This window comes from Lacerta agilis, chromosome 3, assembly GCF_009819535.1.
Source record: "Lacerta agilis isolate rLacAgi1 chromosome 3, rLacAgi1.pri, whole genome shotgun sequence".
NCBI lineage: Eukaryota > Metazoa > Chordata > Lepidosauria > Squamata > Lacertidae > Lacerta > Lacerta agilis.
Window position 1 is genome coordinate 67102942 of NC_046314.1, and position 22929 is coordinate 67125870.

A 22929-nucleotide genomic window follows, 5' to 3' on the forward strand; every position below is an offset into this window, starting at 1 on the left:
GGGGGTTCTACATTACTAAAAGCCATGTTGGAATCTTGAGTAACACCTAATAACCACACAAGAGTGGCAGCCATAGTAATCCTGCAGTCATGTGTGTTAGATAGCACCTACCTTTTTTTAAGAGGTGTCGTGATTGGCAAATGGATCCCACATAAAGACAAATTTCTGAGTCTCCCTAGTGTGTATATATATATTTAAAAAAAGATTTAGAATCCACTGATTTAACTGCTTATTCTGGATGTCTCTAGCTTTTCTTAGTATAACAGCTTATTTTTTAAAATTTAAGGCATTTGTACTGCTATTCATAAACATCCCAGGGTGGTACACAATACTAATGAAATCTAAAACAATAAAAGACTGAAACTCAAGTAATAAAATAAAACCAAAACTAGTAAACCTTGAAGTTCTTTAAAAATCACAGGCAGAATCCTGAATTGGGTTTGGAAGCAAAAAGTACACTCATGTAAGAAGATAACCTTTTGGGTTCAGGCCCCTCCCCCTCAATACTGTTTCTTCTTATTGCCTGCAGAAGCTCCGAGCCAACAAACAACGAAACATTTGTGGAAGAAATTTATAAAGGCCTTTCAGGAAGAAGCCAAGCGGTTGGTGCCATATTGAGTTTGCTCCTTGTGGTCCTTACAGCATGCCTAGTTATCCTGTTACTTCATAAAAAGGAAAGACGGTAAGGATGGATGGAATGGGGTTCCAGTTTTGCAATAACTTCCTGGTCCTCACCCCCATGCAATTTTTTGTGAGTGCCATGCATTCGGAACAAAGGATTCAGTCTTCGCAAATCCACGCAGGGGCTATGTTGATCACTTCTAGTCCATTGGCAGTGCACAAACAGCAACAGTAGCACCAAGCTGCAGGTTTGATCCTCGTACGGGACAGTCGCATATTCCTGTATTGCAGGTGGTTGGCTCCCTTCCAACTCTATGATTCTACTGTATGACCTCCGCTTTGGGATACTTTGTTTTTTGTGTGGCACAACTCTTCTTAGTCAACCTTGTGTCCAGAGGCATCCATGATTACGTGCTTCATTGCTGAAACTCCCAAGCACTAGTATAGGCACCCCCAAACTTGGCCCTCCAGATGTTTTGGGACTACAACTCCCATCATCCCTAGCTAACAGGACCAGTGGTCAGGGATGATGGGAATTGTAGTCCCAAAACATCTGGAGGGCCGAGTTTGGGGGTGCCTGCACTAGTACAATGGTCATTCTCCCATTCCTGCCTCCATGCTTTCTACTGTGACCAATCCACTCCCTCCCTCCCCCCTTCCTCCCTTCCCCAAGTTAACTTTTTCAGCAGACCACCAGGCTTCTCTTCCTTTCCCTTGCCGACATCCTGTTAAATCCTTTAACAACTGAAGAGGGGTGGTGTGCAGGGGAAGTATGCAAAGGGTAGTATGAAAAGGTTAGTGGGTGCTCTTGCTCTGAGCAAGCTCCTTCTAGTGCACCCTTCCACATAAAATATTGCATGTTTTCTTTTTAAGATGTCAGAAATTTGAGTTACATGTGTAATGGGAAGACTGGGGAACCTATGGCCCTCCAGATGTTGCTGGACCTGTTGGCTGGCTGGGGTTGATCCAAGTCCAACAGTGGCTGGAAGTCCACAGGTTCCCCATCCCTTCTGTAGAAGCTGAGGTAGGTTCTAAACCAGCAGTTAATAATAGACGTGAATGAAGTAGTGAATTTGTAAGTGGCATTTTACTCAAAGTATGTAATGCTAATGTTTACTATTTGTAGAGACACCATGAAGCAAAAGATAGCCAACTGCTGTCGGAGAACATCTAATGTTTCCTATAAGTATACAAAGGTAATTGTTTCTCTGTATGACTCAAAGGGCTTGCTCCGTTTGACTATGAACTGTATGCATGGTTGCAAACTCTGCTTAGAATCATACTTGTTTCCATGTAATCAGGGACTACTTGTGATATAATATAAAGTAGATTTACTTAGCAATTGAAGTCCTATAGAATCTCTTTTTTAAAAAACCAACTTGATTATTCATAACTTTCAGTTGTTGAGAGTCAGGGTTATCCCCTCCTGTCCTATTCCAGTTTTTGAAGAATCCTATGAAAGAATTTCCATATGTCCAGGCTTCATATTTGATTGGTGTGGGGAATACTTAGAACATTGGGCTTTCTAATATGGCTGTGTTAAGGGATTTAAGCCAAATCTCTGAGAATTGAACTTATTTTTCAAGCTCAGTGCAGAAGCTTGGGAGCAAGAAAAAAGCATATTGTTACAATGAATAAATCCAGCTCCTTTTGGTGTACATAGATTTCCTAAATGATTTCCCATTCCCAATATGAACTTCAGGGGACAGAGTTAATAGAAATCCATACTGGGCCTGGGGTGGAGGTGAGGGTGCACTTTTGACAAAGAAATACACCAATTTGTATTAATTCCTTAAAAATTGTTGAATAGGAGTTGTTTCAGCTATACATTTATATACATGTAAGAAGAAATTGCAGATTGGAAAAGTAAAATGAAATAGGTCATAAGATGATGCCTTGTTCAGTCAGACCTATGGTCCATATAGCTCAGTATTATCGACTTGACGGGGAGCAGGATCTCAGACCAGAGGCCTTTCCCATCACTTGCTCCTAATATCCTCCCTTGGTTATTACTTGATTTTTTTTAAACTGGAGGTGCCAGGTTGAATTCTCCATGGTTCTTTGCCGCTGAGCTTGTGATCCATTTCCAAGATGAGGTTTATCTTGGGATCCATAGAATGGTTGTGCAAAGACTTAAAAATTCTGTTTGCTAACTGCACCCTCTTGAACATGACAGATAAGCACCGAAGAACTGAACGAGAATGAAATGGAATGGCTCATGGAGGAGGTAGCTGCACCCAACCAGAAGTCGGGAAACGAAGGGCACGAAAACGGCCACATCACCAGCAAAGTAGTTAAGTCAGATGCTCTCACTTCTCTTCATGTGGATGATATGGACAGCGAGGATGAAGTCCTCACAATACCAGAGGTGAAGATACATTCAGCGAGGGGCGTCCAGTCTAGTAGGCTTCATCATGACAAGACCCTTAACCTCCCAAGCAGCGATAAGCCTGGCCTGCTCAATGGCAACAAGGATAGCAAAGGCAGCACCGCTTTTGGCCAACGGAAGCTACAGAACTCAGCGAAGACAGCTTCCTTTCATGATGATAGCGATGAGGACCTGTTAAACGTTTAACCTTCATTGTGCCTAATCAAAATTCCATGTGTGTGTGTACATATATATGTATATATATATATATATTAAGATGGGACAAACAAAATACTTCCAACCAAATATGAAGACTTTAGCTGCAGATGCCTTTTGCAAGGGAGTGTTTCAAAGGGAAGGTGGGAGGGAGGAAGAAGGGCCAATCCTAGTTGTTTACAATGGTCTGTTGAGTGATTACTGGATTTCTAGCATCCACCAGAATGAATTGTGGCAATTCTTCTCCTCAGCCACAATTTGCACTCTCCCGCTCTGTAGATTGTAGAGGCTTCATAATGCTTCCAAAAGGTAGGCTCAGATCTGAATGAAGTCCCCTCACCTTCAAGATGAGACTTGCATTTTAACACTCTTATTTTATTTATTGTTCTCGGTACTCAGGTTCATGAAAATAATAAGAAGCAACTTGCTCTTCCTGCAGGCCAGGGTGTTTGTGTTACAGATTCACCCCATCACATGAAATGGAGATAAGGGGTCATCTGTATGTTTGCTGGGTTGTTTTGATGTACATTTTGGAGCTGGTCTGTTTAAACTTGCCTGTACATTTGATTTCCTGTATCCTAACTTAAAATGCGTTATAATTTGAGAAGTGTTTTTACTGGAAGGTACAAATCTTCATAGCTTTAGCCTTGAACAGTGGCTGTTCGTTGCATGTTGAGTCTCTTTTTGGGGGGTGGGGTTAGCCAATCACATTAAGTCATTCATCAGTATTTACAAAACTTTTGGTGAAACAACCCAGAGCTCTCCTTTAACTTTGCTGTTTCTTTTGAAGAGCAGTAAGGAATGGAGATGTTCACTGTTGTAATTCCTCCTAATGTTGTCGTGACGAGAGAACACTGTACCTCTTTTGAAATGTGATCCTGCTTCAGGGGCTGTAGAAGGCAAGGGAACCCTGTCCCTTTTGGGAAATGGCCCTTCTGGAAGAGTCTCCTAACCCTACCATATGGAACTAATTTATTCCAAGCCAAGCTATGGAATTTCTAGAACATCAGCTTCACTGCCCTGGGAGATGTATGCCTGCTCAAAGCCACAGGCCAACAGAAGCCTTAATTGCACAGACACAAACTTGAATTTTGGTAGACACTGTGTGTGGACACTGAGAGGCAACAAATGTTTTTGGGTAATATCACTGAACTTCCAGGTCAGTTTTGCCTGCTGGGGCCACTGAAATTAAAGTGTTGTTGAATGAGTCTCCCTATTGACATCTACTGTTTCTGACGGATCTCACAGGCAAACAGCAAGTTTCTATGGACAATGCACCAGTATTTAACACTGGCTAGAAGCTCTTCCTTGTTTATACCTTTTCCTATTTACACTGGTTTGCTTAAGGTTGGCTTCCACTTAGGAATCTGATTTAATGTAACAAAAAGTGTTCAAATGATTTCAATAAAAACTAAATTATGTTTCCCAAGAATCTATATAAGATTATTTTTTTGTAATTTTAAATAACCTTGTAATGGGTCTCAGAACAGAGATGGAGATGTAGAGAACTTTTCTGTACAATTCTGAGTACACATTCCAAAGATCTGCCAGACTACTACCACAGAAGCCTGTTCCTGTTGTTTAGACACCTGGAGAAAGCCATCCTATTCACTTTTCGATCTCACCTTTTTTCCCAAGGAACTCCCCCTTTTAACAGACCTTGTGTGATAGGAACCTTTTTTCCCAAGGAACTCCCCCTTTTAACAGACCTTGTGTATAGGTAAGGCAACAGCGATGATCACAGCTCAAGGTTACCCAGTGATCTTTCAGGGGAAGTGGGAACTTACCACTACATACACTACCTTCCACTTTCTCAGGCTTTAATCCAGATATGATTTGCCTTTTGAGGTATTCTTTCTTTCTTTTTAAAATGCTTCCATGTCTCTCCAAGCTGCTCTTCTAGACGTCTTTCTGCTTTCTCTTGGTCCACAAATCTGAAGACCACCCAGATGACTGGCAGTCTCTAGTAGTCAAGAAGCTTAACAGCAGAACATAACCATTTTTTAGTTTGTTTCTCCCCCCACGGTGCCCTAAATCTGCTTTTTTTATTTTTGTCTTCTCTGTTATATACCCTTGCACACGTGTTTACCATGTGTAAAGAGAACTTCATTGAAATGTGCATCACAATGTCACAGAGTTGCATACCTGTACAACAAGCATTACCCCTGATGATTCCAAGCAGTCACAGGCACTTATCCCTAATTCACAAGTGGTTTAATAGGGTAATAACATAAAAAGTTAGTGCATGCAAGGGAGTGGTACAGAACTGGGCTCAAATTGCACTGCTTTATCAGTGCGCAACAAAGCTGCTGTGGTTACCTGCTCAGAATTGCTGACATTTTAGCAATGTATAGATTCAGTTGGCCCCTTCTGTGCCAGACCTTGACCAGTACAGTCAAACTAATTGGCCCAGAGCTATCTGTATTCCTGAAAAACAATGGTAGTAATGGAACATAGGATCCATGAAGTTTGTATGAACTACACACACTCCAAGAAGCACACTGATAACTAAACACAAGCCAAGATACCAACATACAAGATTCCAACAGATGCTCTGTGGAGTAGGAATGCTTTTACTCAGAATAAACAAACTGAGTCAGCCATATTCCATTCTTTTTGTCACTATTGCTTCACTTCCCAGATGTTTCAAGTGGCCTTTTCCCAGCCAAGAATGACCAGGTTAACTTTCCTTCAATCTCTCTCTATGTTTTCAGATACCCCCACAAATTTCCACTCCCCCTTGGGAATATGAACATGACACTTTTTGTTTTGTTTTAGTTGACCTAATAAAGTTAACCACTCTACTATCCATTATGGAGGAAAGTGAAATAGTTTTACTTCTGCCATGAAAGCCCATGGACTTTCAATCTACCTGAGAGGGGAAGATAGGGATGCAGCAATTTTTAGATTCTCAGAAAGAGGGATTTGAGGTCTTGGAGCTTCATTTTGTGTTGTGCAACTCACAACAAATTACAACTTAAAACAGGCAGCAACTATGGTTTTTTTAAAAAACAAAAACTGATGCAAGGTGAGACTTGAGTTTTATGAACACCACTAATATCTACAAATACAAAATCTAAAAACATAGGAAGCAGCTGCCCTACCAGATAAGACCAGATACTCTTGAGAAGCCCTCATCCTGATATGGTCACCTCCCACCCCCACCCAATTAGTACACAATTATCCTTGAAGATTTAACGTAAGACATGCAAACTGATGCACTTCCAGTGCTATTGCAGAAAAGTAACCCAGCAGAGTGTGGCTGTACAAGGAGCATCAAACACGGGCAACACAGGCCAAACCAACTGAGCTATACATTAACTAGCTCTGAGCCGTTTTCTGCTTCAGTACTCCTGTTATTCACTGGACTTCAGTTTACATACAACACCTTTACATTCCTAGTTTACCCATTTTTTAAAAAAAGAAGGTCTTGGAATATAACATTCTTGGGACGAGGCCACTGATCTTCCATGAATGCTGTGGCCTTGAAGATGATGTTAATTATCTTCATAGAGATCTATTGCCCTTCTGTAGCATGGGCATTGCAAATGGAAAACCTGTCTTCTGTGGTGATCCTCCATATCAGTTCCGTGATTCTCTGCATCGTATAAATAAAGAGAACACAAGTTGGGGGTATGCAGGCCAAAATAGACAGGATCTGGTTCCATGAATTTGTCTAATCCTAAAGCTAGTCTTGCTATACTAGTTGCCATAAAGGCCGTTTGTGCATTTACACTCCATGAATTTAATGTATGTCCAGAGGGAGGGAGGGAGGGACTGGCTATTCCCAGAATGGTTTAACAAATCAATCCCTCTTCCTAAGGAACACTGAATTTCCCAGGAATCGGGGGGGGGGAGGGAATGACCCATGGCTATTTACAGTGGTATCATAGTGCTTTTAATGAATGGTGTGAATGTGGCCTGGGCTTCAAAGGTAAAGGGACCCCTGACCATTAGGTCCAGTCATGTCCGACTCTGGGGTTGCAGCATTCATCTCGCGTTACTGGCCGAGGGAGCTGGCGTACAGCTTCCGGGTCATGTGGCGAACATGACAAAGCCGCTTTTGCCAACCAGAGCAGCACATGGAAATGTCGTTTACCTTCCTGCCGGAGTGGTACCAATTTATCTACTTTTTGACGGGCTTTCGAACTGCTAGGTGGGCAGGAGCTGGGACCCAGCAACGGGAGCTCACCCCGTCATGCGGATTTGAACCGCCGATCTTCTGATCAGCAAGCCCTAGGCTCTGTGGTTTAACCCACAGCGCCACCCATGTCCCATGGCCTGGGCTTACTAGAGGCATATTTAGTCATTGTCTCCTGCCCAGGATGCTCTTCAGTGCACCTTTTAACTTTCCACCAAAGAAGTGAATAGCTGCTTTCTCCCATGGGAAGGAATGGTGAAGTTCAGTATTTGGGGATAATGTTAGAGAGGGGGCAGAACCCAACAGGGGTGGCCCACCTTCTAATGGCAGGGGTCCCATGTGGACTGGAGTATCCTGAGGTGCGTTGCACCTACAGGACTCCTTACACCCACCTACAATGCTTTTGCAATGGTATTATCAACAACAGGGTGAAGTGGGGTAGCATCTGAGAGACTGCAGGAAGCACACAATCTCTCTCTGTAAAAGCAGCTCTAATGTCCAAGGCTGGACAGATTTATCAGCCAGGGGTTTGTTGACCTCTGTCAAAATGCTTTGTCACAAGGCAACAGTTGTCTTTTGCACTGGTGACCTTTCACCTTTTATTTGCATGTCTGCGACGAAATATGGCTGGCGACTTCACTTGAAGCAAGGTAGAGAAAAGGGGACCTCTGGGTTTCTTTAAAGCAAAATCCATCTTTTTTGTGCATACCACTGCTTTTAACACTGAAGAATGCTAGCCTTCAGGTTTAGTTACCCTCCTCCCCCCATGAAACTTATATAAAAGTTTCCCCGGGTGGCTTAATAATTTATAAACTAATACTTTGACTGGGGGTCAGCTGTCCTGTTGTTTAAGCATATTTCTGCTCGGCGCAATTAGGAGCAGTGTTGTGAATGACAGGCTTTGAACAAAATGCCAAACTTCGATGACATTCTAGAGCACATTGGGGAATTTGACCTGTTCCAGAAAAGAGCCTTTTTTCTCATCTGCTTCGTCTCTGTTGCCTTTGCCCCGATCTATGTGGGAGTCGTTTTCCTTGGTTTTATACCTGAGCACCGTTGCCTGAATCCTGGAGCTGCCGAGTTAAGCAGCAGGTGTGGCTGGAGCCCTGAACAGGAGGTGAATTACACGGTTCCAAATGGAGAGGCTTTCACCCGTCAATGCATGAGATACGATGTGGACTGGAATGCAACTGAGCTGAGCTGCACAGAACCGTTGGAAGCTTTTTCCAGTAACAAGAACTTCTCTCTTACAACCTGCCAAGATGGCTGGGTCTATGATCCTTCAATATGGTCCATTGTGAGTGAGGTAAGGTCATGCTGCTACCTTTCCCATGCTCTCCCTTGGTCTATTAGTACAGTCATCCCCAAGCTGATGACCTCCATATGTTTTGGGCTACCACTCCCATCAGACCCAGCCAACATGGCCAGTAGTGGGGGATGATAGGAGCTGTAGACCAAAACATCTCAACGTCACCAGGGTGGGGTAGGATGCTCTGGTGAATAGCTTAAAACTGGGAAGAGGATGATGATGATGTGGGGTATCACTGTGGTATGTACAGGTGGGCTTCAGAAAAATACCAACAACATTCCACATAGAGGAAAAGCAATCATTTTACAACAGGTTAGGTTGCATTAATGCTGCCAGCTCTCATGTCAGATTCTGATGCTTCATTTGGAAGCCGAGTAGACATTGAAATCAATAGCATTCACTTTTGTTTCCTGAAAAATCCAGTACTTTTTTGTGATGGCCATCCTCTGTTTTAAAATTTGAAAAACGTCGGCTTCAAGCAAATAATCATACAGCTTGATTTACAGTTCGCATAAATGAGGCTGGCCTTCACCAGCCTGGTGTCCTCCCAATGTTTTGGACCCCATTCTCAACCAGGACAGCCATGCCGGCTGGGGAAGATGAAAGATGTAGTGCAAAATAACTTGAGGGCACAATATGAGTTTTAACTACATGGTGCAAAAAATGTGGAACTGCTCAAAGCTAGCAAGGTGGTTAGCAAGATGAAGGTGGATTGAGTAGTGATTGTGAAAGCAACAGGCATTTCTGTTGGGCTGTAAATCTCACTAGGCGGAGTTGCCGCATTTCCACATGGTATGTCAAAGAAACAAATGTAAAATGTGTGATTTCCAATGTCTTAACTCCATCACCAAACTTGAATGCCTCTGTATATTTATGTGTCAATGAATTGTTAGCATCAGAAACATATACCCAGAAAGCTCTTATCTGGAGGTTCAAAGCTTTTACACTACTGTACTTATGAACCACTTCCTTAATTTTTTTAAAAAGGTCACCCCTTGTGCGGACTGTGCCATTATATCATTTAGTCACTAGGTGACTTGATCACATCTGAGTGCGCTCAGGAGTTACTTGAGAGAGAGAGAGAGAGAGAGAGAGAGAGAGAGAGAGAGAGAGAGAGAGAGAGAGAGACATTGCACATGAAAATCTTTAATAAAAATACATTTAAAAAGAAAAGAAAAAGAGAGAGAATAATGCTCTTGTAGCATTATCATGACTGGTGTGTCTTTTTAACATGCTGTAACAGCTCAGGCCTCCAGGTCACAATTCACAAGGTCATAGGTGTGACCCATGCATTCAACATTGGATCAATTAAGAAAACTGATATAATATAATAATAATAATAATAATATAATAATAATAATAAATTTATTATTTGTACCCCGCCCATCTGGCTGGATTTCCCCAGCCACTCTGGGCGGCTTCCAACAGAAATCAAATACAAAAATATCAAACATTAAAAACTTCCCTAAAAAGGGCTGCCTTCAGGTTTTTTCTGAATGTCAGGTAGTTGTTTATTTCCCTGACCTGTGATGGGAGGGCGTTCCACAGGGCGGGCGCCACTACCGAGAAGGCCCTCTGCCTGGTTCCCTGTAGTTTTGCTTCTTGCAGAGAAGATGTGGAAAGAGGTCCAACATGTGACCCACTGTAATGTTGCCACTGTTTCAGTAAGCCACAATATAGGCATGTTAGACCAGGCAGAACTACATGCCTCTTAAAAGCCTGGATCCTGATGATCCACATCTGATAATTTTAGTGAAAGCAGGCATGAGACCACACTCAGGATTTCATTTGCTGGAAAGGTGTTCCACAAAGCTGAGGTTCAGATCCCACAAAAGCTAAAAGTGAGCAAGACCTGTGAAATAAGGAAGGTGAAGAGAAGCAAGACAACTGGCATGTAGTGGTCCTAAGGAAGGAAGAGCAAAGAGAAGCAATTTTCAGGTTTTCACTATGACCTAGGGGTCCAAGGTAACTGGGTCCAGGAAGTGGGTGGCAAAATCTAAGTGGCTTCTTACATGGAGGGGGTTCATTGGTGCTCATAGGACAGATTTTATTCATTATGAGTTTTGAGCTTTCCTCACTACTCAATAAGGTTCAGGCTTTGCTTGACTCTTATCCAATCCAACTCTGGGTTCCTTGGATGTCTAAATACAGTTCCAAAATAGAACACGCTTTTCTTTTGGGGAGACACTGGCTTGTGCTTCCCACAAGGATCCTGACTATCTCGTAAAGGAAAACTACAAAGGTGGCTGAGAAGTAGAAACCAGGGAGAGGATGCAAAGGTAAGGTGTCTAGCTCAGAAAAAGAAGTCCTGCTCCACTGGCACCCATGTGGTTGGAGCAAACAGGGAAGAAAGTATTTAATGGCAGTGGACTATGGGGATGTTGTAGCTTCCTCTGCGATCTGGTCATCCCTGCATTCTAGCACTTAGAACTAATTTGTCATTTATTCCTAATTGTGTCCCCACAGTTTAATTTAGTATGCGAAGACTCCTGGAAGTTAGACGCATTTCAGTCATCTGTAAATGCTGGGTATTTTCTTGGATCCATATGTGTTGGCTACATAGCAGACAGGTAGGTGCAGAATGATTAGGTGAAATTCAAGTAACTAACATCAGATCCGTTTTGCTGATACTATGCATGGATGGCAGAAAGTCATTAAGTAATAATTAAGAAATGTTTGCTAATTTAATATTGTTATGTACTGAGCTGAATCCTAGAAATACTATATGCCACTGTGTTACTGAGTGCTTCTCAGTTTCCTGTTTGGTGTAAGCTTCTCAGGATTTAATAGTTTATTAGATCTGATACATACGGGCCCCTTTGGGTACAGAATAATATCCCCATTAAGGCTTTTTGCAAAATCAAACCTCCATATGACAACTTTGAGATTATTATTTAAAAGTCTGGCAGTGGTACTACAGGGCATGAATTAGGTTTCAGCATGCACAGTTTTAAGAAAAGGAAGCAAGATGTTTTATTAATAATACCCAGCATAGCAGGTACTGTTCTATTACTTAAGTGATTTTTTTTCACATAGCAAAATTGATACCTTCTCTCCTTTTCCCACCCACTGCCCAATCAGTATACTGAATTGCCACAACACAGATGGGAAATCAGTGGAATTGTTTAATATCATTTTAGTATGGTTGAATGAAACAATGGGCCGGGCCCTCCTCTGCTTCTCCTTCCAGTCTTCCTCTCTTAGCTCACTGCTTCCTCCTGCTACCAAGATGGGGAGTCTCATTCAGCATTAAGTGAGCCTAAATTCCTCAGAAAAGAGGGAAACTGTTGAAGACCATCACCTCCCCTCAAGAATATTTGGCAAACTCCCTCCCCTCATTTTACCACCTACAAATAGCAAGAACATAACACCTGCCTTATTCCAAGTCAGACCTTTGGTCCATCTAGCTCAGTATTGTCTACAAAATGACTGGCGGTGACTCTTGAGGGTTTCAGGCAGGGGACACTTGCAGCCCTGCCTGAAGATGCTGGGGCCTGAACCTGGAAGCATTTCCACAGCGCAGAAGATTTTAAGAGGCCATTTTCACTCAGCCCAATTACAAAGTCTTTCCACTCAATCTTGTTTTGTTCTGCTTGTATGATATATTTTAATATTTTATACATTTTAAACAGCTGTAAGGAGTGTGCATACACTAGAATGGAGGGGTATAAAAGGGCTAAAATAAATGGTCTGGAGTTAGAGGTGAGCAGTGAGATTGCCAAGTTTGTTCATCATACTAAAGTGTTCAGAATTGGGGGTTTTTACAACAACAACAACAACAACAACAACAACAGTGATTGCAAAGAGCTTCAAAAGGACCTCTCCACATTGAGGGAACAGGCAGTAAGGTGGCAGTAAGATGTAAACAGGTGTAAAGTGATTCGTGTCATGGCAAGAAATATCTTAAGTTTGTAGTGGATAGCTAGATGAAGATGGGTTGATGTGCGACAGCTGTGAAAAATGCAAATTCCATGCTAGGAATGGGGGGAGGGGAATCCCTTGCTGATATCATAATGCTATTATTCAAATCTACGGTGCTACCAAATTGGGAATACTGTGTTACCTCACATCAAAAAGGATATTGTAGAGCTGGAAATGGTTCAGAAAAGGGCGAGCAAAATGATCAAGGAAATTGAGCAATTCCCCTATGAGGAAAGGTTGTGGCATTTGTGTGACATGATAGACATTTATGAAATTATGCATGCCATGGAGAAAGTGGAGAGAATACTAGAACTCCTGGACATCCAATGAAGCTGAATGTTGGAAGATTTAGAACAGATAAAAGAAAGTACATCTTCACACAGTGCATAGTTAAGCTATGGAACTCTCATCCACATGAGGTACTAATGGCCACTGACCCAGGTGGCTTTAAAGGAGGATTGGACAAATAAAGGCTATTTAAGGCTTCTAATCTTAAAAAGCAAAGACATCACCTTGCCAACAAAGGTCCGTATAGTTAAAGCTATGGTTTTCCCAGTAGTAATGTACGGAAGTGAGAGCTGGACCATCAAGAAGGCTGATCGCCGAAGAATTGATGCTTTTGAATTATGGTGCTGGAGGAGACTCTTGAGAGTCCCATGGACTGCAAGAAGATCAAACCTATCCATTCTCAAGGAAATCGGCCCTGAGTGCTCACTAGAAGGACAGATCCTGAAGTTGAGGCTCCAGTACTTTGGCCACCTCATGAGAAGAGAAGACTCCCTGGAAAAGACCCTGATGTTGGGAAAGATGGAGGGCACAAGGAGAAGGGGACGACAAAGGATGAGATGGTTGGACAGTATTCTCGAAGCTACTAACATGAGTTTGGCCAAACTGCGGGAGGCAGTGAATGATAGGCGTGCCTGGCGTGCTCTGGTCCATGGGGTCACGAAGAGTCGGACACGACTGAACGACTGAACAACAAAAAGGCTTCTAACCATGATAACTGTGCTCTTCCTCCATAGTTGGAGGCAGTAACGCTCCTGAAAACTATTTGTTGGAAATCACAAGAGTGTTCTTGTGCTTGGGTCTTGCTTGAGGGGGCCCAGTGTGAGAATAGGATGCTGGACTAGATGGTTCATGGCTTGATCCAGCTGACTTCTTATATTCCAATGTTCTTAATGCATTAATGAAAGCATGATTTTGCATGTGTTTTTTTGGGAAAAAATCCTTCTGTATCTTTTCTGTCACTCACCCTCATTTCAGGTTCGGACGTAAAACAAGTCTCTTAATTAACACCCTGGTCACTTCCATCGCAGGAGTTCTTGTGGCCTTGGCACCAAGCTACTTATGGTTGGTGATATTTCGCTTCATCCAAGGACTAATCAGCAAAGCCGCCTGGACAGCAGGCTATATTCTAAGTAAGTGTGACATTGATGTAACTTGAGGATGAAATAATCTCCCCAGTCACTGGATCAAAGCAGATGTTGTTGGACTGCAGCTCCATTGGTCATGCTGGTTGGGGTCATGCTGGGAAAAACATTCAGAGAGCCACAGGTTCTAAATCTGTGTGCATATGCACTCACTCTCTTTGTCCTGGGCACAAAGGAGCTTCTGTATATTGAGTTTGTAAAATGTGCAATAAGGGTCCTTGTGTATGAAACACAATCAATAATAAGACCCACAAAAATGAAAATATACTTGCATTATTGTTCATTATCCTGTTTGCATGTGTTTGTTCTTCAAAGTACATTGCTAATAATACATTCTATGGCCTTTTAAATCTGTTTGTGGGGGGCTATTGGTTTGTTTTTGTTTTATTATGTATTTTGTGTTCTCATTTTGTATTTTTATGTTGTGAACCAGCCTGTGATCTTTGGATGAAGGGCAGTATACATATTTTAATAATAATAATATTAATAATAATAAGCAGAATGTCAGACCACTGGTCCATCTAGCTCGGTATTTTCTACAGGAATAAAGCTAGATTTCAGTTCAGAACTGTCTTTGTGAGATCAACTCATTTATTTTCCAGTCACAGAAATTGTTGGTCCAAGCTACAGGAGGATTGTGGCTATTCTTTACCAAACAGCATTTGCTTTCGGCCTCCTCATCCTTGATGCTGTGGCTTATGCGATTCCTCACTGGAGATGGCTGCAACTTGCCATTACTCTGCCGTGTTTCCTTATTTTGTTCTACTACTGGTAAGGTGCTGTTTGCTTATGTTCTGTTTTCTGATTCAGTGCCAGTACTTGCCATCTCTATAAAACCCAGTTTTCAACACCCTAAGAGGATTTTAGGTGTGCAGGTATCACATCTCAGCCATGCTTCCATCCCCCTGCCCCTGCCAAGCACATGAGTTCATACTATCCATACATTCATTCCTGGGCATATCTGCCTGGATGAGTGCACAGTTGCCTGGTGCCGATCATGCACCGCCGCAAAATATAGCTTCCTTTGCATTCTATTACGGCGCATTGTTGGAGCCTGGCAATATGTATTGACACAAAAAGGACGAGCTTTGAGAAGCAGTGAGGACTTGCATGGCTGAATTTCATTTCACCTTGATTTTACCACGAGTCTTCCTGCAACAGCCTACCTAATAAGGCTGCTTTTTTGGAATCCTGCTTTTGTTTGCAGGTGCCTGCCGGAATCTCCCAGGTGGCTGATCTCTCAAGGACAGAATGTCAGAGCTATGGAAATCATGGGCGATATTGCTAAAAAGAATGGGAAAGTCATGCCTGCCGGTTTTGAGGTGAATTTTATGCATACAAAGTAGTAGCTTCCTTAGTATGTTGTTGTAACTATATGCTCCCTGGGAGGGCATCCTATGAGCCATTCACAGGAGCCAACTCCTAGGGGCCAAGGGGTCTTACCCCCCCAATTTTTTAGAGGTCTGCCCCCCCCCAGTTGATGGGCATTGCCATTCAAATGGTGTGTGTGCACCACATCATGTGATCAATTATGTGGGGCGGGGCTTACCTACCCCACCATAGTTTATTCAAGTTGGCATCCCTGGAGCCATTGGTTAGGTCAAATCTATCCCTATAATATTGGAGGCGGAATTCCAACATTGGGGAGGGAAATAGACTACCACAGCTTACCTCTCCAGCAGAAGCAGCTCCTCTAATGCTCTGGCCAAAGCAACACACAAACTCTGACCTAGTAAGGGGAATAAGAGGCCATTCTAGGGGCATTCTGGGAAGCAATTTGTATCTGGGATCTCTCTGTTTAAACTGTAAAATGTCCCTGGTCCTTTACCCGTGGTTAATATTGCAACAGTTATCTTCTAGAGTATAAACCTTGAAGAAGAAAAAGAAGAGAAAGAAGAGAAAGAAAACCGGGGGCCTTCATTGATGGATCTTGTGAGGACAACACAGATGAGAAAATACACTTTTATTTTGATGTATAACTGGTAAGAGAGCCTTAACTTCATTATTAATTTCCTTGCTTGTTTAATACATGACTGCCCCCTGCATGCACATTGTTACTGAGGATCATTTTATTCATGACCTTTGTGTTTAAGGTGAAACATGCAACAGGGTATAGCAATAAGCCTAAAGTCCACATGTCGTTCATCAGCACACATGGGAACTTGGAATACAACCTGGATTCATGCAGTGAGTTAGGCGGGCCTTACTCGCACAGTCTGCCCACCTCTTTCTCATAGTTAGTGAGACCTACTTGTGTAGTCATTTTTACTTGAATGTCCCAATTCATAGGCAAGATGGAAGGGGGAAGGGTGCCCAGGCCAGAGGCTTCCTCCTATAACCTACCAGTCTTCACAATGAACTATCCCATGTCAGGAGAAGTGATCTATCCCATTCCAAGCATGTCATGCACTCATCACGTCTCAAATCTCACCTCCCATTTAGCCCAGTCTTTTGGATTTCTCAAAGTATACCCACTGATATCGAGGCAAGGGAGAAAGAGAATTGATAATAATCTAGAGCTAGAGCTAGTCAAAAGAGCCCAGAGGACTAACAGAAAGCAAAGTATCTTTACAGTATTTGTCCAATCCCAGTTTGCATTTCAGATGTTTGTCCCCAGTAGAAAGAAGGGAGAAGGATGAGAAAGGGAAGAAAGATAAATTAACAGATAAAGCCTCACCATATATCAACTTCAAAGGTTAGCAATACAGTTTGAGACCTATATTGAGTGATAGTTCCTGGATATCTGTCTCAAATTTCTCAAAGGAACATGTCTCCTCTTAGACGAACACATTGTTTCACATTTAACACGGTGGTTCTTATTTTCCTAGGTTCACAAGTGCCATCATGTACCAAGGACTCATCATACACCTAGGAATTTCTGGAGACAATGTTTACCTGGATTTTTTTTACTCGTCTCTAGTTGAATTTCCAGCAGCCCTCATACTCATACTCACGACGGAACGTATGGGCCGCCGCTATCCCTGGGCTACCGCAAATCTGGTGGCAGGAGCGGCTTGCCTTGTTGCAGCTTTCACCCCAGAAGGCAAGTTGGTCAATTCATCCATTTCCCTGCAGGAAGAGAGGGTCCTTATTCAGTTCTGCCTGTCTGCTTCTCCTCTGTTGTGGGATATGTCTGCCCCTTCCAAGAAATCACTGAAGATTCCATATGTAAGGTGGTAATAAACGCTCAGTCAATACGGCCAATGGAAGCTGTTGCACCATGTCATTCAAGAAGTAACTAGGTATTCCTTCTAATATTGTACTACAAAGGATGCTACAGTAAAACTACAGGTTGCACTGCACATTCCCCACAGTCTTGCACAAGATGTTGAGCACTACTTGACTTTTGCAAGCAGTAATCCATGAAGTAGTTTATTGTTCAAAAACTGCACTCAGAACCTCACCAAAATGCCCCAAAATCCAACTATTCTGTGCCCCAAAATCCAACTATTCTGGACAACAACCAAGATAACCAAGCAAGTGCTAGAAATCACCCCAGAATTGGTCTTACTAAACATCTTCCAAGACAATAATGCCCACTTACAACACAAATAACTCATAATCCATTTACTCTTAGCAGCCAGAAAGATCATAACCAGACACTGGAAAGACCTGTCAGGAGTAAGCATGGATCAATGATACCAAGTAGTATGGGAAACACCCCTACTAGAAAAAACTAGCCAGTAACCTGAAACTGACAAACAGAAGAAGACACCTTCACCCTGGTATGGTACGTTAGTCTTTAATGTGCTCTCATCCATATCCAGAATACTGCAGCCACAAGCAGTGTCTAGGCAGCCCATGTCAGCAGTGTCATTTTTGCTGATTTACCTCAGAAATAGCTTTAAAATTCCCAACTTCTTTGTGAACAACTTTGGGGGAAAGAGCTCAACAACGACATATTAGCTCTGTCCTTGAAACTTCTCACTGCTAAGAAATCAGAGGTTTATTTACACCAGTTCTCTGGAAAATGATAATCTGTTATGTCATCAGTATTAATTGCCTTCCTTCAATGAGCCTTTAGAAAATTATAAATTAATCTTTCCTTTCCAGATATGCACTGGCTAAAGGTTATTACAGCTTGCATGGGCAGATTAGGAGTCACAATGGCATTTGAAATGGTTTGTTTTGTCAATACCGAATTGTACCCAACATTTCTCAGGTAGGTCTTTTGACTACCAAAGGAAAGGTGACTTCTGAAATTGCTTTATATAGATTAATGCATATTATCACAGATTTACAGGTATAAGACTCTCCTGTGCACTCTCACCGAAAAGAAAATGAAATCTGTATTGCTATTCCTTGAGGGGTTTTCATATGTTATATTCAACAAGTTTATAATCTGTGTACCAGTCTGCACAATAGTTGAGCTATCCAGGCACGTCCAACAGATAGATCACTGGACGTCTGTGGTAGATCACTGGTAGTTCAGTGGCTCCTCCCAAAGAAGCTGAACAACTTTGGCTCTCCCTAAAAAAGCTCAACATTTTGGCCTTTCACCCCCCCCCCAAAACGTGCCTTCCCTCCTCCCTAAAAGAAGCTCAACAAGTTTGACCTGAAGCCTCCAAAAGGGGGTAGATCACTGCCAGTCTTTAACTCTGTGAGTAGATCGCAGTCTCTTGGGAGCTGGCCACCCCTGAGCTATACAAATCAACATGAATATACAGTATTCTTTCACTTTCGTGTGTGTAGAAAGACAGCTTATACCAGTGTTCACATAATGTGTGAACAAATCTCTGGATTTTTCGCTTCAAACGGAATTTGGGAACACCCAACACCCCAGCATGGTGGTCTTGATAAAGAAGACCTCTTAGAATTAAAGGTTTGGGGATGAGCTGAATTTTTCTTGTAACCAAGCAGTAATTATGGAAATATTTACCTTCGTATCTGCTCCAAAAATGGTTGGAATGTAGGCATCTCTTTCTCCTCTGTAAGAAAAACCACAGTTGATAAGGATAAAGTTTTATGCTAGCTTTGAGTTCTGAATTCACGCACGCACAAACTTATAATATAATGTGTGGGTTTTTTTTCTTTTGTATCAGAAACCTTGGTGTGATGGTCTGTTCATCCATGTGTGACTTCGGTGGAATAATTTCCCCATTTGTGGTCTATGACTAACAGAAATCTGGCCCCAAGCTACCTCTTGTAGGTTTAGTAAGTAATCCTCTATTTTTGAGTTGCTTGAGTATGTTGTTCTTTTAATGAAAATCAAAATATCTCTATGCCACTTTTCTACCTAGGGAGACTTTCCACAAATACGGTGCCACCTCTGCAAAGACCCAGCCACCTAACCCTTTGAAGACAATGCAAAGGCGAGGATGTCTGAAGCAAATCTTAAAGAATTGTGGAAGAAATATGCTAGTTATAAGTTGTTTAGCCTGTAAAGGTCAAAACGAACACATTGAATTGTGCCTAGAAACAGATTGATAAGTAACAAACTTCTGTTAACATGGATGAAATATGTTCAGACAGGCACATTCAATAACAAATCTAGTTGTCATGTTTAGAACTAGCTGAAATTTCTGAGCAGCTTTACAGCTCCCATGTTAAAACATTGCAGTACTGTACATTGATGTTGCAAGACTAGAACATGGGTAGGCAAACTAAGGCCCAGGGGCTGGATGCGGCCCAATCGCCTTCTCAATCCAGCCCACAGACAGTCCTGCGAATCAGCGTGTTTTTACATGAGTAGAATGTGCCTTTTATTTAAAATGCACCTCTGGGTTATTTGTGGGGCCTGCCTAGTGTTTTTACATGAGTAGAATGTGTGCTTTTATTCAAGTGCATCTGTGGGTTATTTGTGGGGCATAGGAATTCGTTCATTTTTTTTTTCCAAATATAGTCCGGCCCCCACAAGGTCTGAGGGACAGTGGACTGGCCCCCTGCGGAAAAAGTTTGCTGACCCCGGACTAGAGCAAGGCTGTCTAAGCACACCAGGGACCACAACTGACACATTAGCCTAAGTTGGTGGGAAAACTCTGGCCCAATGGACATTAGCAGAGCGTCCAGTCAAAAGGCCATAAAGAAACTGCACTCCTAAGCTGCAAACCTATTCTTTAAAGAGGACCACACCTCCAGCTAAAGTAGGCTGAATACCAACTACCAAGGAAATTGAGTCACCAAACAAGTCTCTCTCTATCTGTATTGCACTCAGTTTGCTTTTTTTCTATCCTGTCCATTATTAGTTATAACCGTAAGTTTTGTTCAGCACTTCCTAGTCCTGTTTCTGAGTTCTTGATTTTCCCAGTCTTCAGTTCTGTTTGGATTTTCACATTAGTTTTTTAAAAAAAACCCTAAATCTATATGAATATTAATCAACATTTTAATATGTACACCAGCATTTTAATATGTACAAGCAACTAATAATCTTATTTGCCTCTGATATTCTATTGCAGGATGTTTGTGTTATTTGGTCCATTTTAAGGATCATAAGCCAAAGAGCCATGCAGCCTTCATTGAAGTTCTAGTCACTGACTTCTAACCAGTGGAGACACTGACCATGGGTGTTCCCTAGTGTGCATAATCATTAGGGCTGAATTGTTTATATGCTTACCTGGGAGTAAGACCAATTGAATTTAATGTGACATTTCTGGGTAGTTGTGCATAGGATTGTACTGCAAATCATACAGTACAAGTGCAATGAAATTGGATGCCATCCCATAAAAACAAAACAAAAAACAGCACAAAAAAAGAAAACACATTGTCAGCCACACATGCACATACATACACACCCACAGCATTTAAGATGGTTATAGCTCTTGGGTAGAAACTATTCTTCAATCTATTTGTTCCTGATCTAATTGTTCTATATCTCTTGCCCGAAGGCAGTGGTACAAAAGACTATATCCCGGATGAGATGGATCCTGTAAATATTGTTTACTTTTTAAAGGGAACTGTATAGTTCTTTCAAAGATGGGAGAGGATGACCAATAATTTTTCAGGCTGTGGTTATGACTTTCTGTAGTACCTTCCTCTCCCTGGCTGTGCAGCTGGAAAACCAAGCACAAATACAGTATGTAAGAATGCTCTCTATGGAGCCTCGGTAGAAGGACACCAGCAGTCTCTCACTCAGATTGTTCCTCTTTAAAAGTCTGAGGAAATAAATTCTCTGCTGGGCCTTCTTTACCAGAGCAGTAGTATTTGCACTCCAAGTCATACCCTGCTCGATAATCACTCCCAAAACTTACCGGTAATACTGCCACCTTCTCCACCCAGTCCTCGCCAATATGCAGGGGCTGAATATTCGCCTTTCCCTCCCCTGTAATCCACCACCAGTTCCTTGGTCTTGGCAGTATTAAGAGCCAGATTATTTTCTCTACACCAAACACAGAGACGCTCCACCTCGTCCTGATAGGTGGACTCATCCTCTCCTGAAATGAGCCCCACCACAGTAGTGTCATCAGCAAACCTGATGATTTTGTTGCTGGAATAGATGGTTGTGCAGTCATAGAGGGTATAGAGCAGGGCACTCAACACACAACCCTGTGGTGAGCCAGTGTTAAGGCTAAGGGCTGTGGACACATGTGACCCTACTCTAACCCTCTGAGAACGATCTGACAAAAAAGTTCAAATCCAGAGACAAATGGAGTTAGAAGTCCAATCGCCTCTAGCTTGGACACCAGTCTATGGGGGAGGATAGTGTTAAAAGCAGAGCTAAAATCCATGAACAGCAGCCTCGCGTAACTCCCTGGCTGCCGATCACTGATGCGTGGGCTCTTTTGAAACTGGAAGAAGGCAAAAAGGAGTGAAATGGAACCCCCACGCGAAATGGTCACCGCTTGTACTGTATTAGGCATTATATATATGTTAAGCATGTTTACTTAGAATTAAGTTGTGCTAAATTCAAGGGGGTGGTTTTGCATATTGAACTATCTTCATGATTTACAGTGAGCTGGTTTTTTTAAAAATGTACATTGCCATATGTTTGGTCTTAACTGCCTTTTATGTGTTTCATTGCCAGCTGCAGTTGGTTTGATTGCTGCTGGATCAGTGCTCTTTCTGCCCGAGACCAAAGGGAGAACTTTGCCTGAGACCCATCGAGGACGTAGAAAACTTTCATCGGCACCGTGCTAAGCAGCTCAATTAAGCAAATGGAAAGTATTATTTGCAAGTCAGTATTCTTTCAACTATTGTTTATAAAAGGCTCTGAGAATTGGCCAACTTGTCTAGGAAATAAAACTGTGAGGACTTTAACTTTATGTAAAGGTCATGATACAGTACTAAAAAATAAATATATATATTTTTGTCTGGTATGTGCATCTGTTAAATGGATGAGTATTGCAAAGGTAGCCCATAGTGCACATTTTTTTAAAAAATAGTTCTTAGAAAGGACCCTAATTCAAATTATGTTGTGATGATACATTTTGATTGGCCATCTGTCTATCTTCAAACTAGGTTGAATATTTATTCTGAGAGGCATTCTTTTTGCAGGGTGATGGGTCATTAAGAGAACAAAGGAAAGGTCATGAGTCATTAAGAAAGCAAAGGGCTCTGTGTGAGATGGCAAATGGGTGGGGCTCCCCCAACTTGCATAAAGTGAGGACAAAACCAGAGTTTAGAGTTGAAAGTGATGTAATGTGACCCAGAAGTAAAGTTACAGGCTGGAAACCTAAGAGGCAGAGCACAATGCTTGATTTCTGCTTGAATCCAAGGCTGTGGCTATAGGAGAAGCAGGACCTTATTGGAGTGTTAATGGTGTGAGCCCATCCATCATAGGCTCAGGTTGTATATATGTGTAAAGAAACCATATAGCATAAAGAAACCACAGTCTTCACAGTGGCTCATTCCCAAAGGAAACATGAATCCTGGATGAGTGTCTGGAACACCTGGAATTACGCACTGAGAAGTTGGCATGAGCTGAGAAAACAGCTTACATCATTAGATACCTGAAATGGATGGACAAGATGGGGACAAGAAGGGGTTT

General features: G+C 42.1%; 2 protein-coding genes across 2 annotated transcripts in view; both read left to right on the forward strand.

The window, feature by feature from the left end:
• Window positions 1–4634, forward strand: part of IGF2R (insulin like growth factor 2 receptor) — a 73692-nt gene extending 69058 nt beyond the window's left edge. Inside the window, 3 exon segments of the mRNA XM_033144112.1 lie at window positions 530–682; window positions 1748–1817; window positions 2798–4634. Coding sequence (XP_033000003.1) covers window positions 530–682; window positions 1748–1817; window positions 2798–3196 — 622 coding nt within the window. The 3' untranslated portion in view covers window positions 3197–4634.
• A 3328-nt stretch (window positions 4635–7962) lies between these two features.
• Window positions 7963–19172, forward strand: LOC117043908 (solute carrier family 22 member 2-like). Its single transcript, XM_033144113.1, has 9 exons — window positions 7963–8652; window positions 11122–11225; window positions 13840–13994; window positions 14609–14777; window positions 15214–15328; window positions 15867–15988; window positions 16835–17049; window positions 18060–18168; window positions 19049–19172. The coding sequence occupies exons 1-9, from the start codon at window positions 8257–8259 to the stop codon at window positions 19122–19124; spliced, it is 1461 nt and encodes a 486-aa protein (XP_033000004.1). The 5' UTR covers window positions 7963–8256; the 3' UTR covers window positions 19125–19172.
• Window positions 19173–22929: the final 3757 nt, after the last annotated feature.

Bases quoted from the DNA above. Each gene is read 5' to 3' on its own strand.
- LOC117043908 (XM_033144113.1), top strand. From the start codon at position 8,257: ATGCCAAACTTCGATGACATTCTAGAGCACATTGGGGAATTTGACCTG. The intron at 13,995-14,608 runs GTAAGTGTGACA...TTTATTTTCCAG, and splicing joins GACAGCAGGCTATATTCTAA to TCACAGAAATTGTTGGTCCA. The intron at 18,169-19,048 runs GTAGGTCTTTTG...CTTTTGTATCAG, and splicing joins TTGTACCCAACATTTCTCAG to AAACCTTGGTGTGATGGTCT.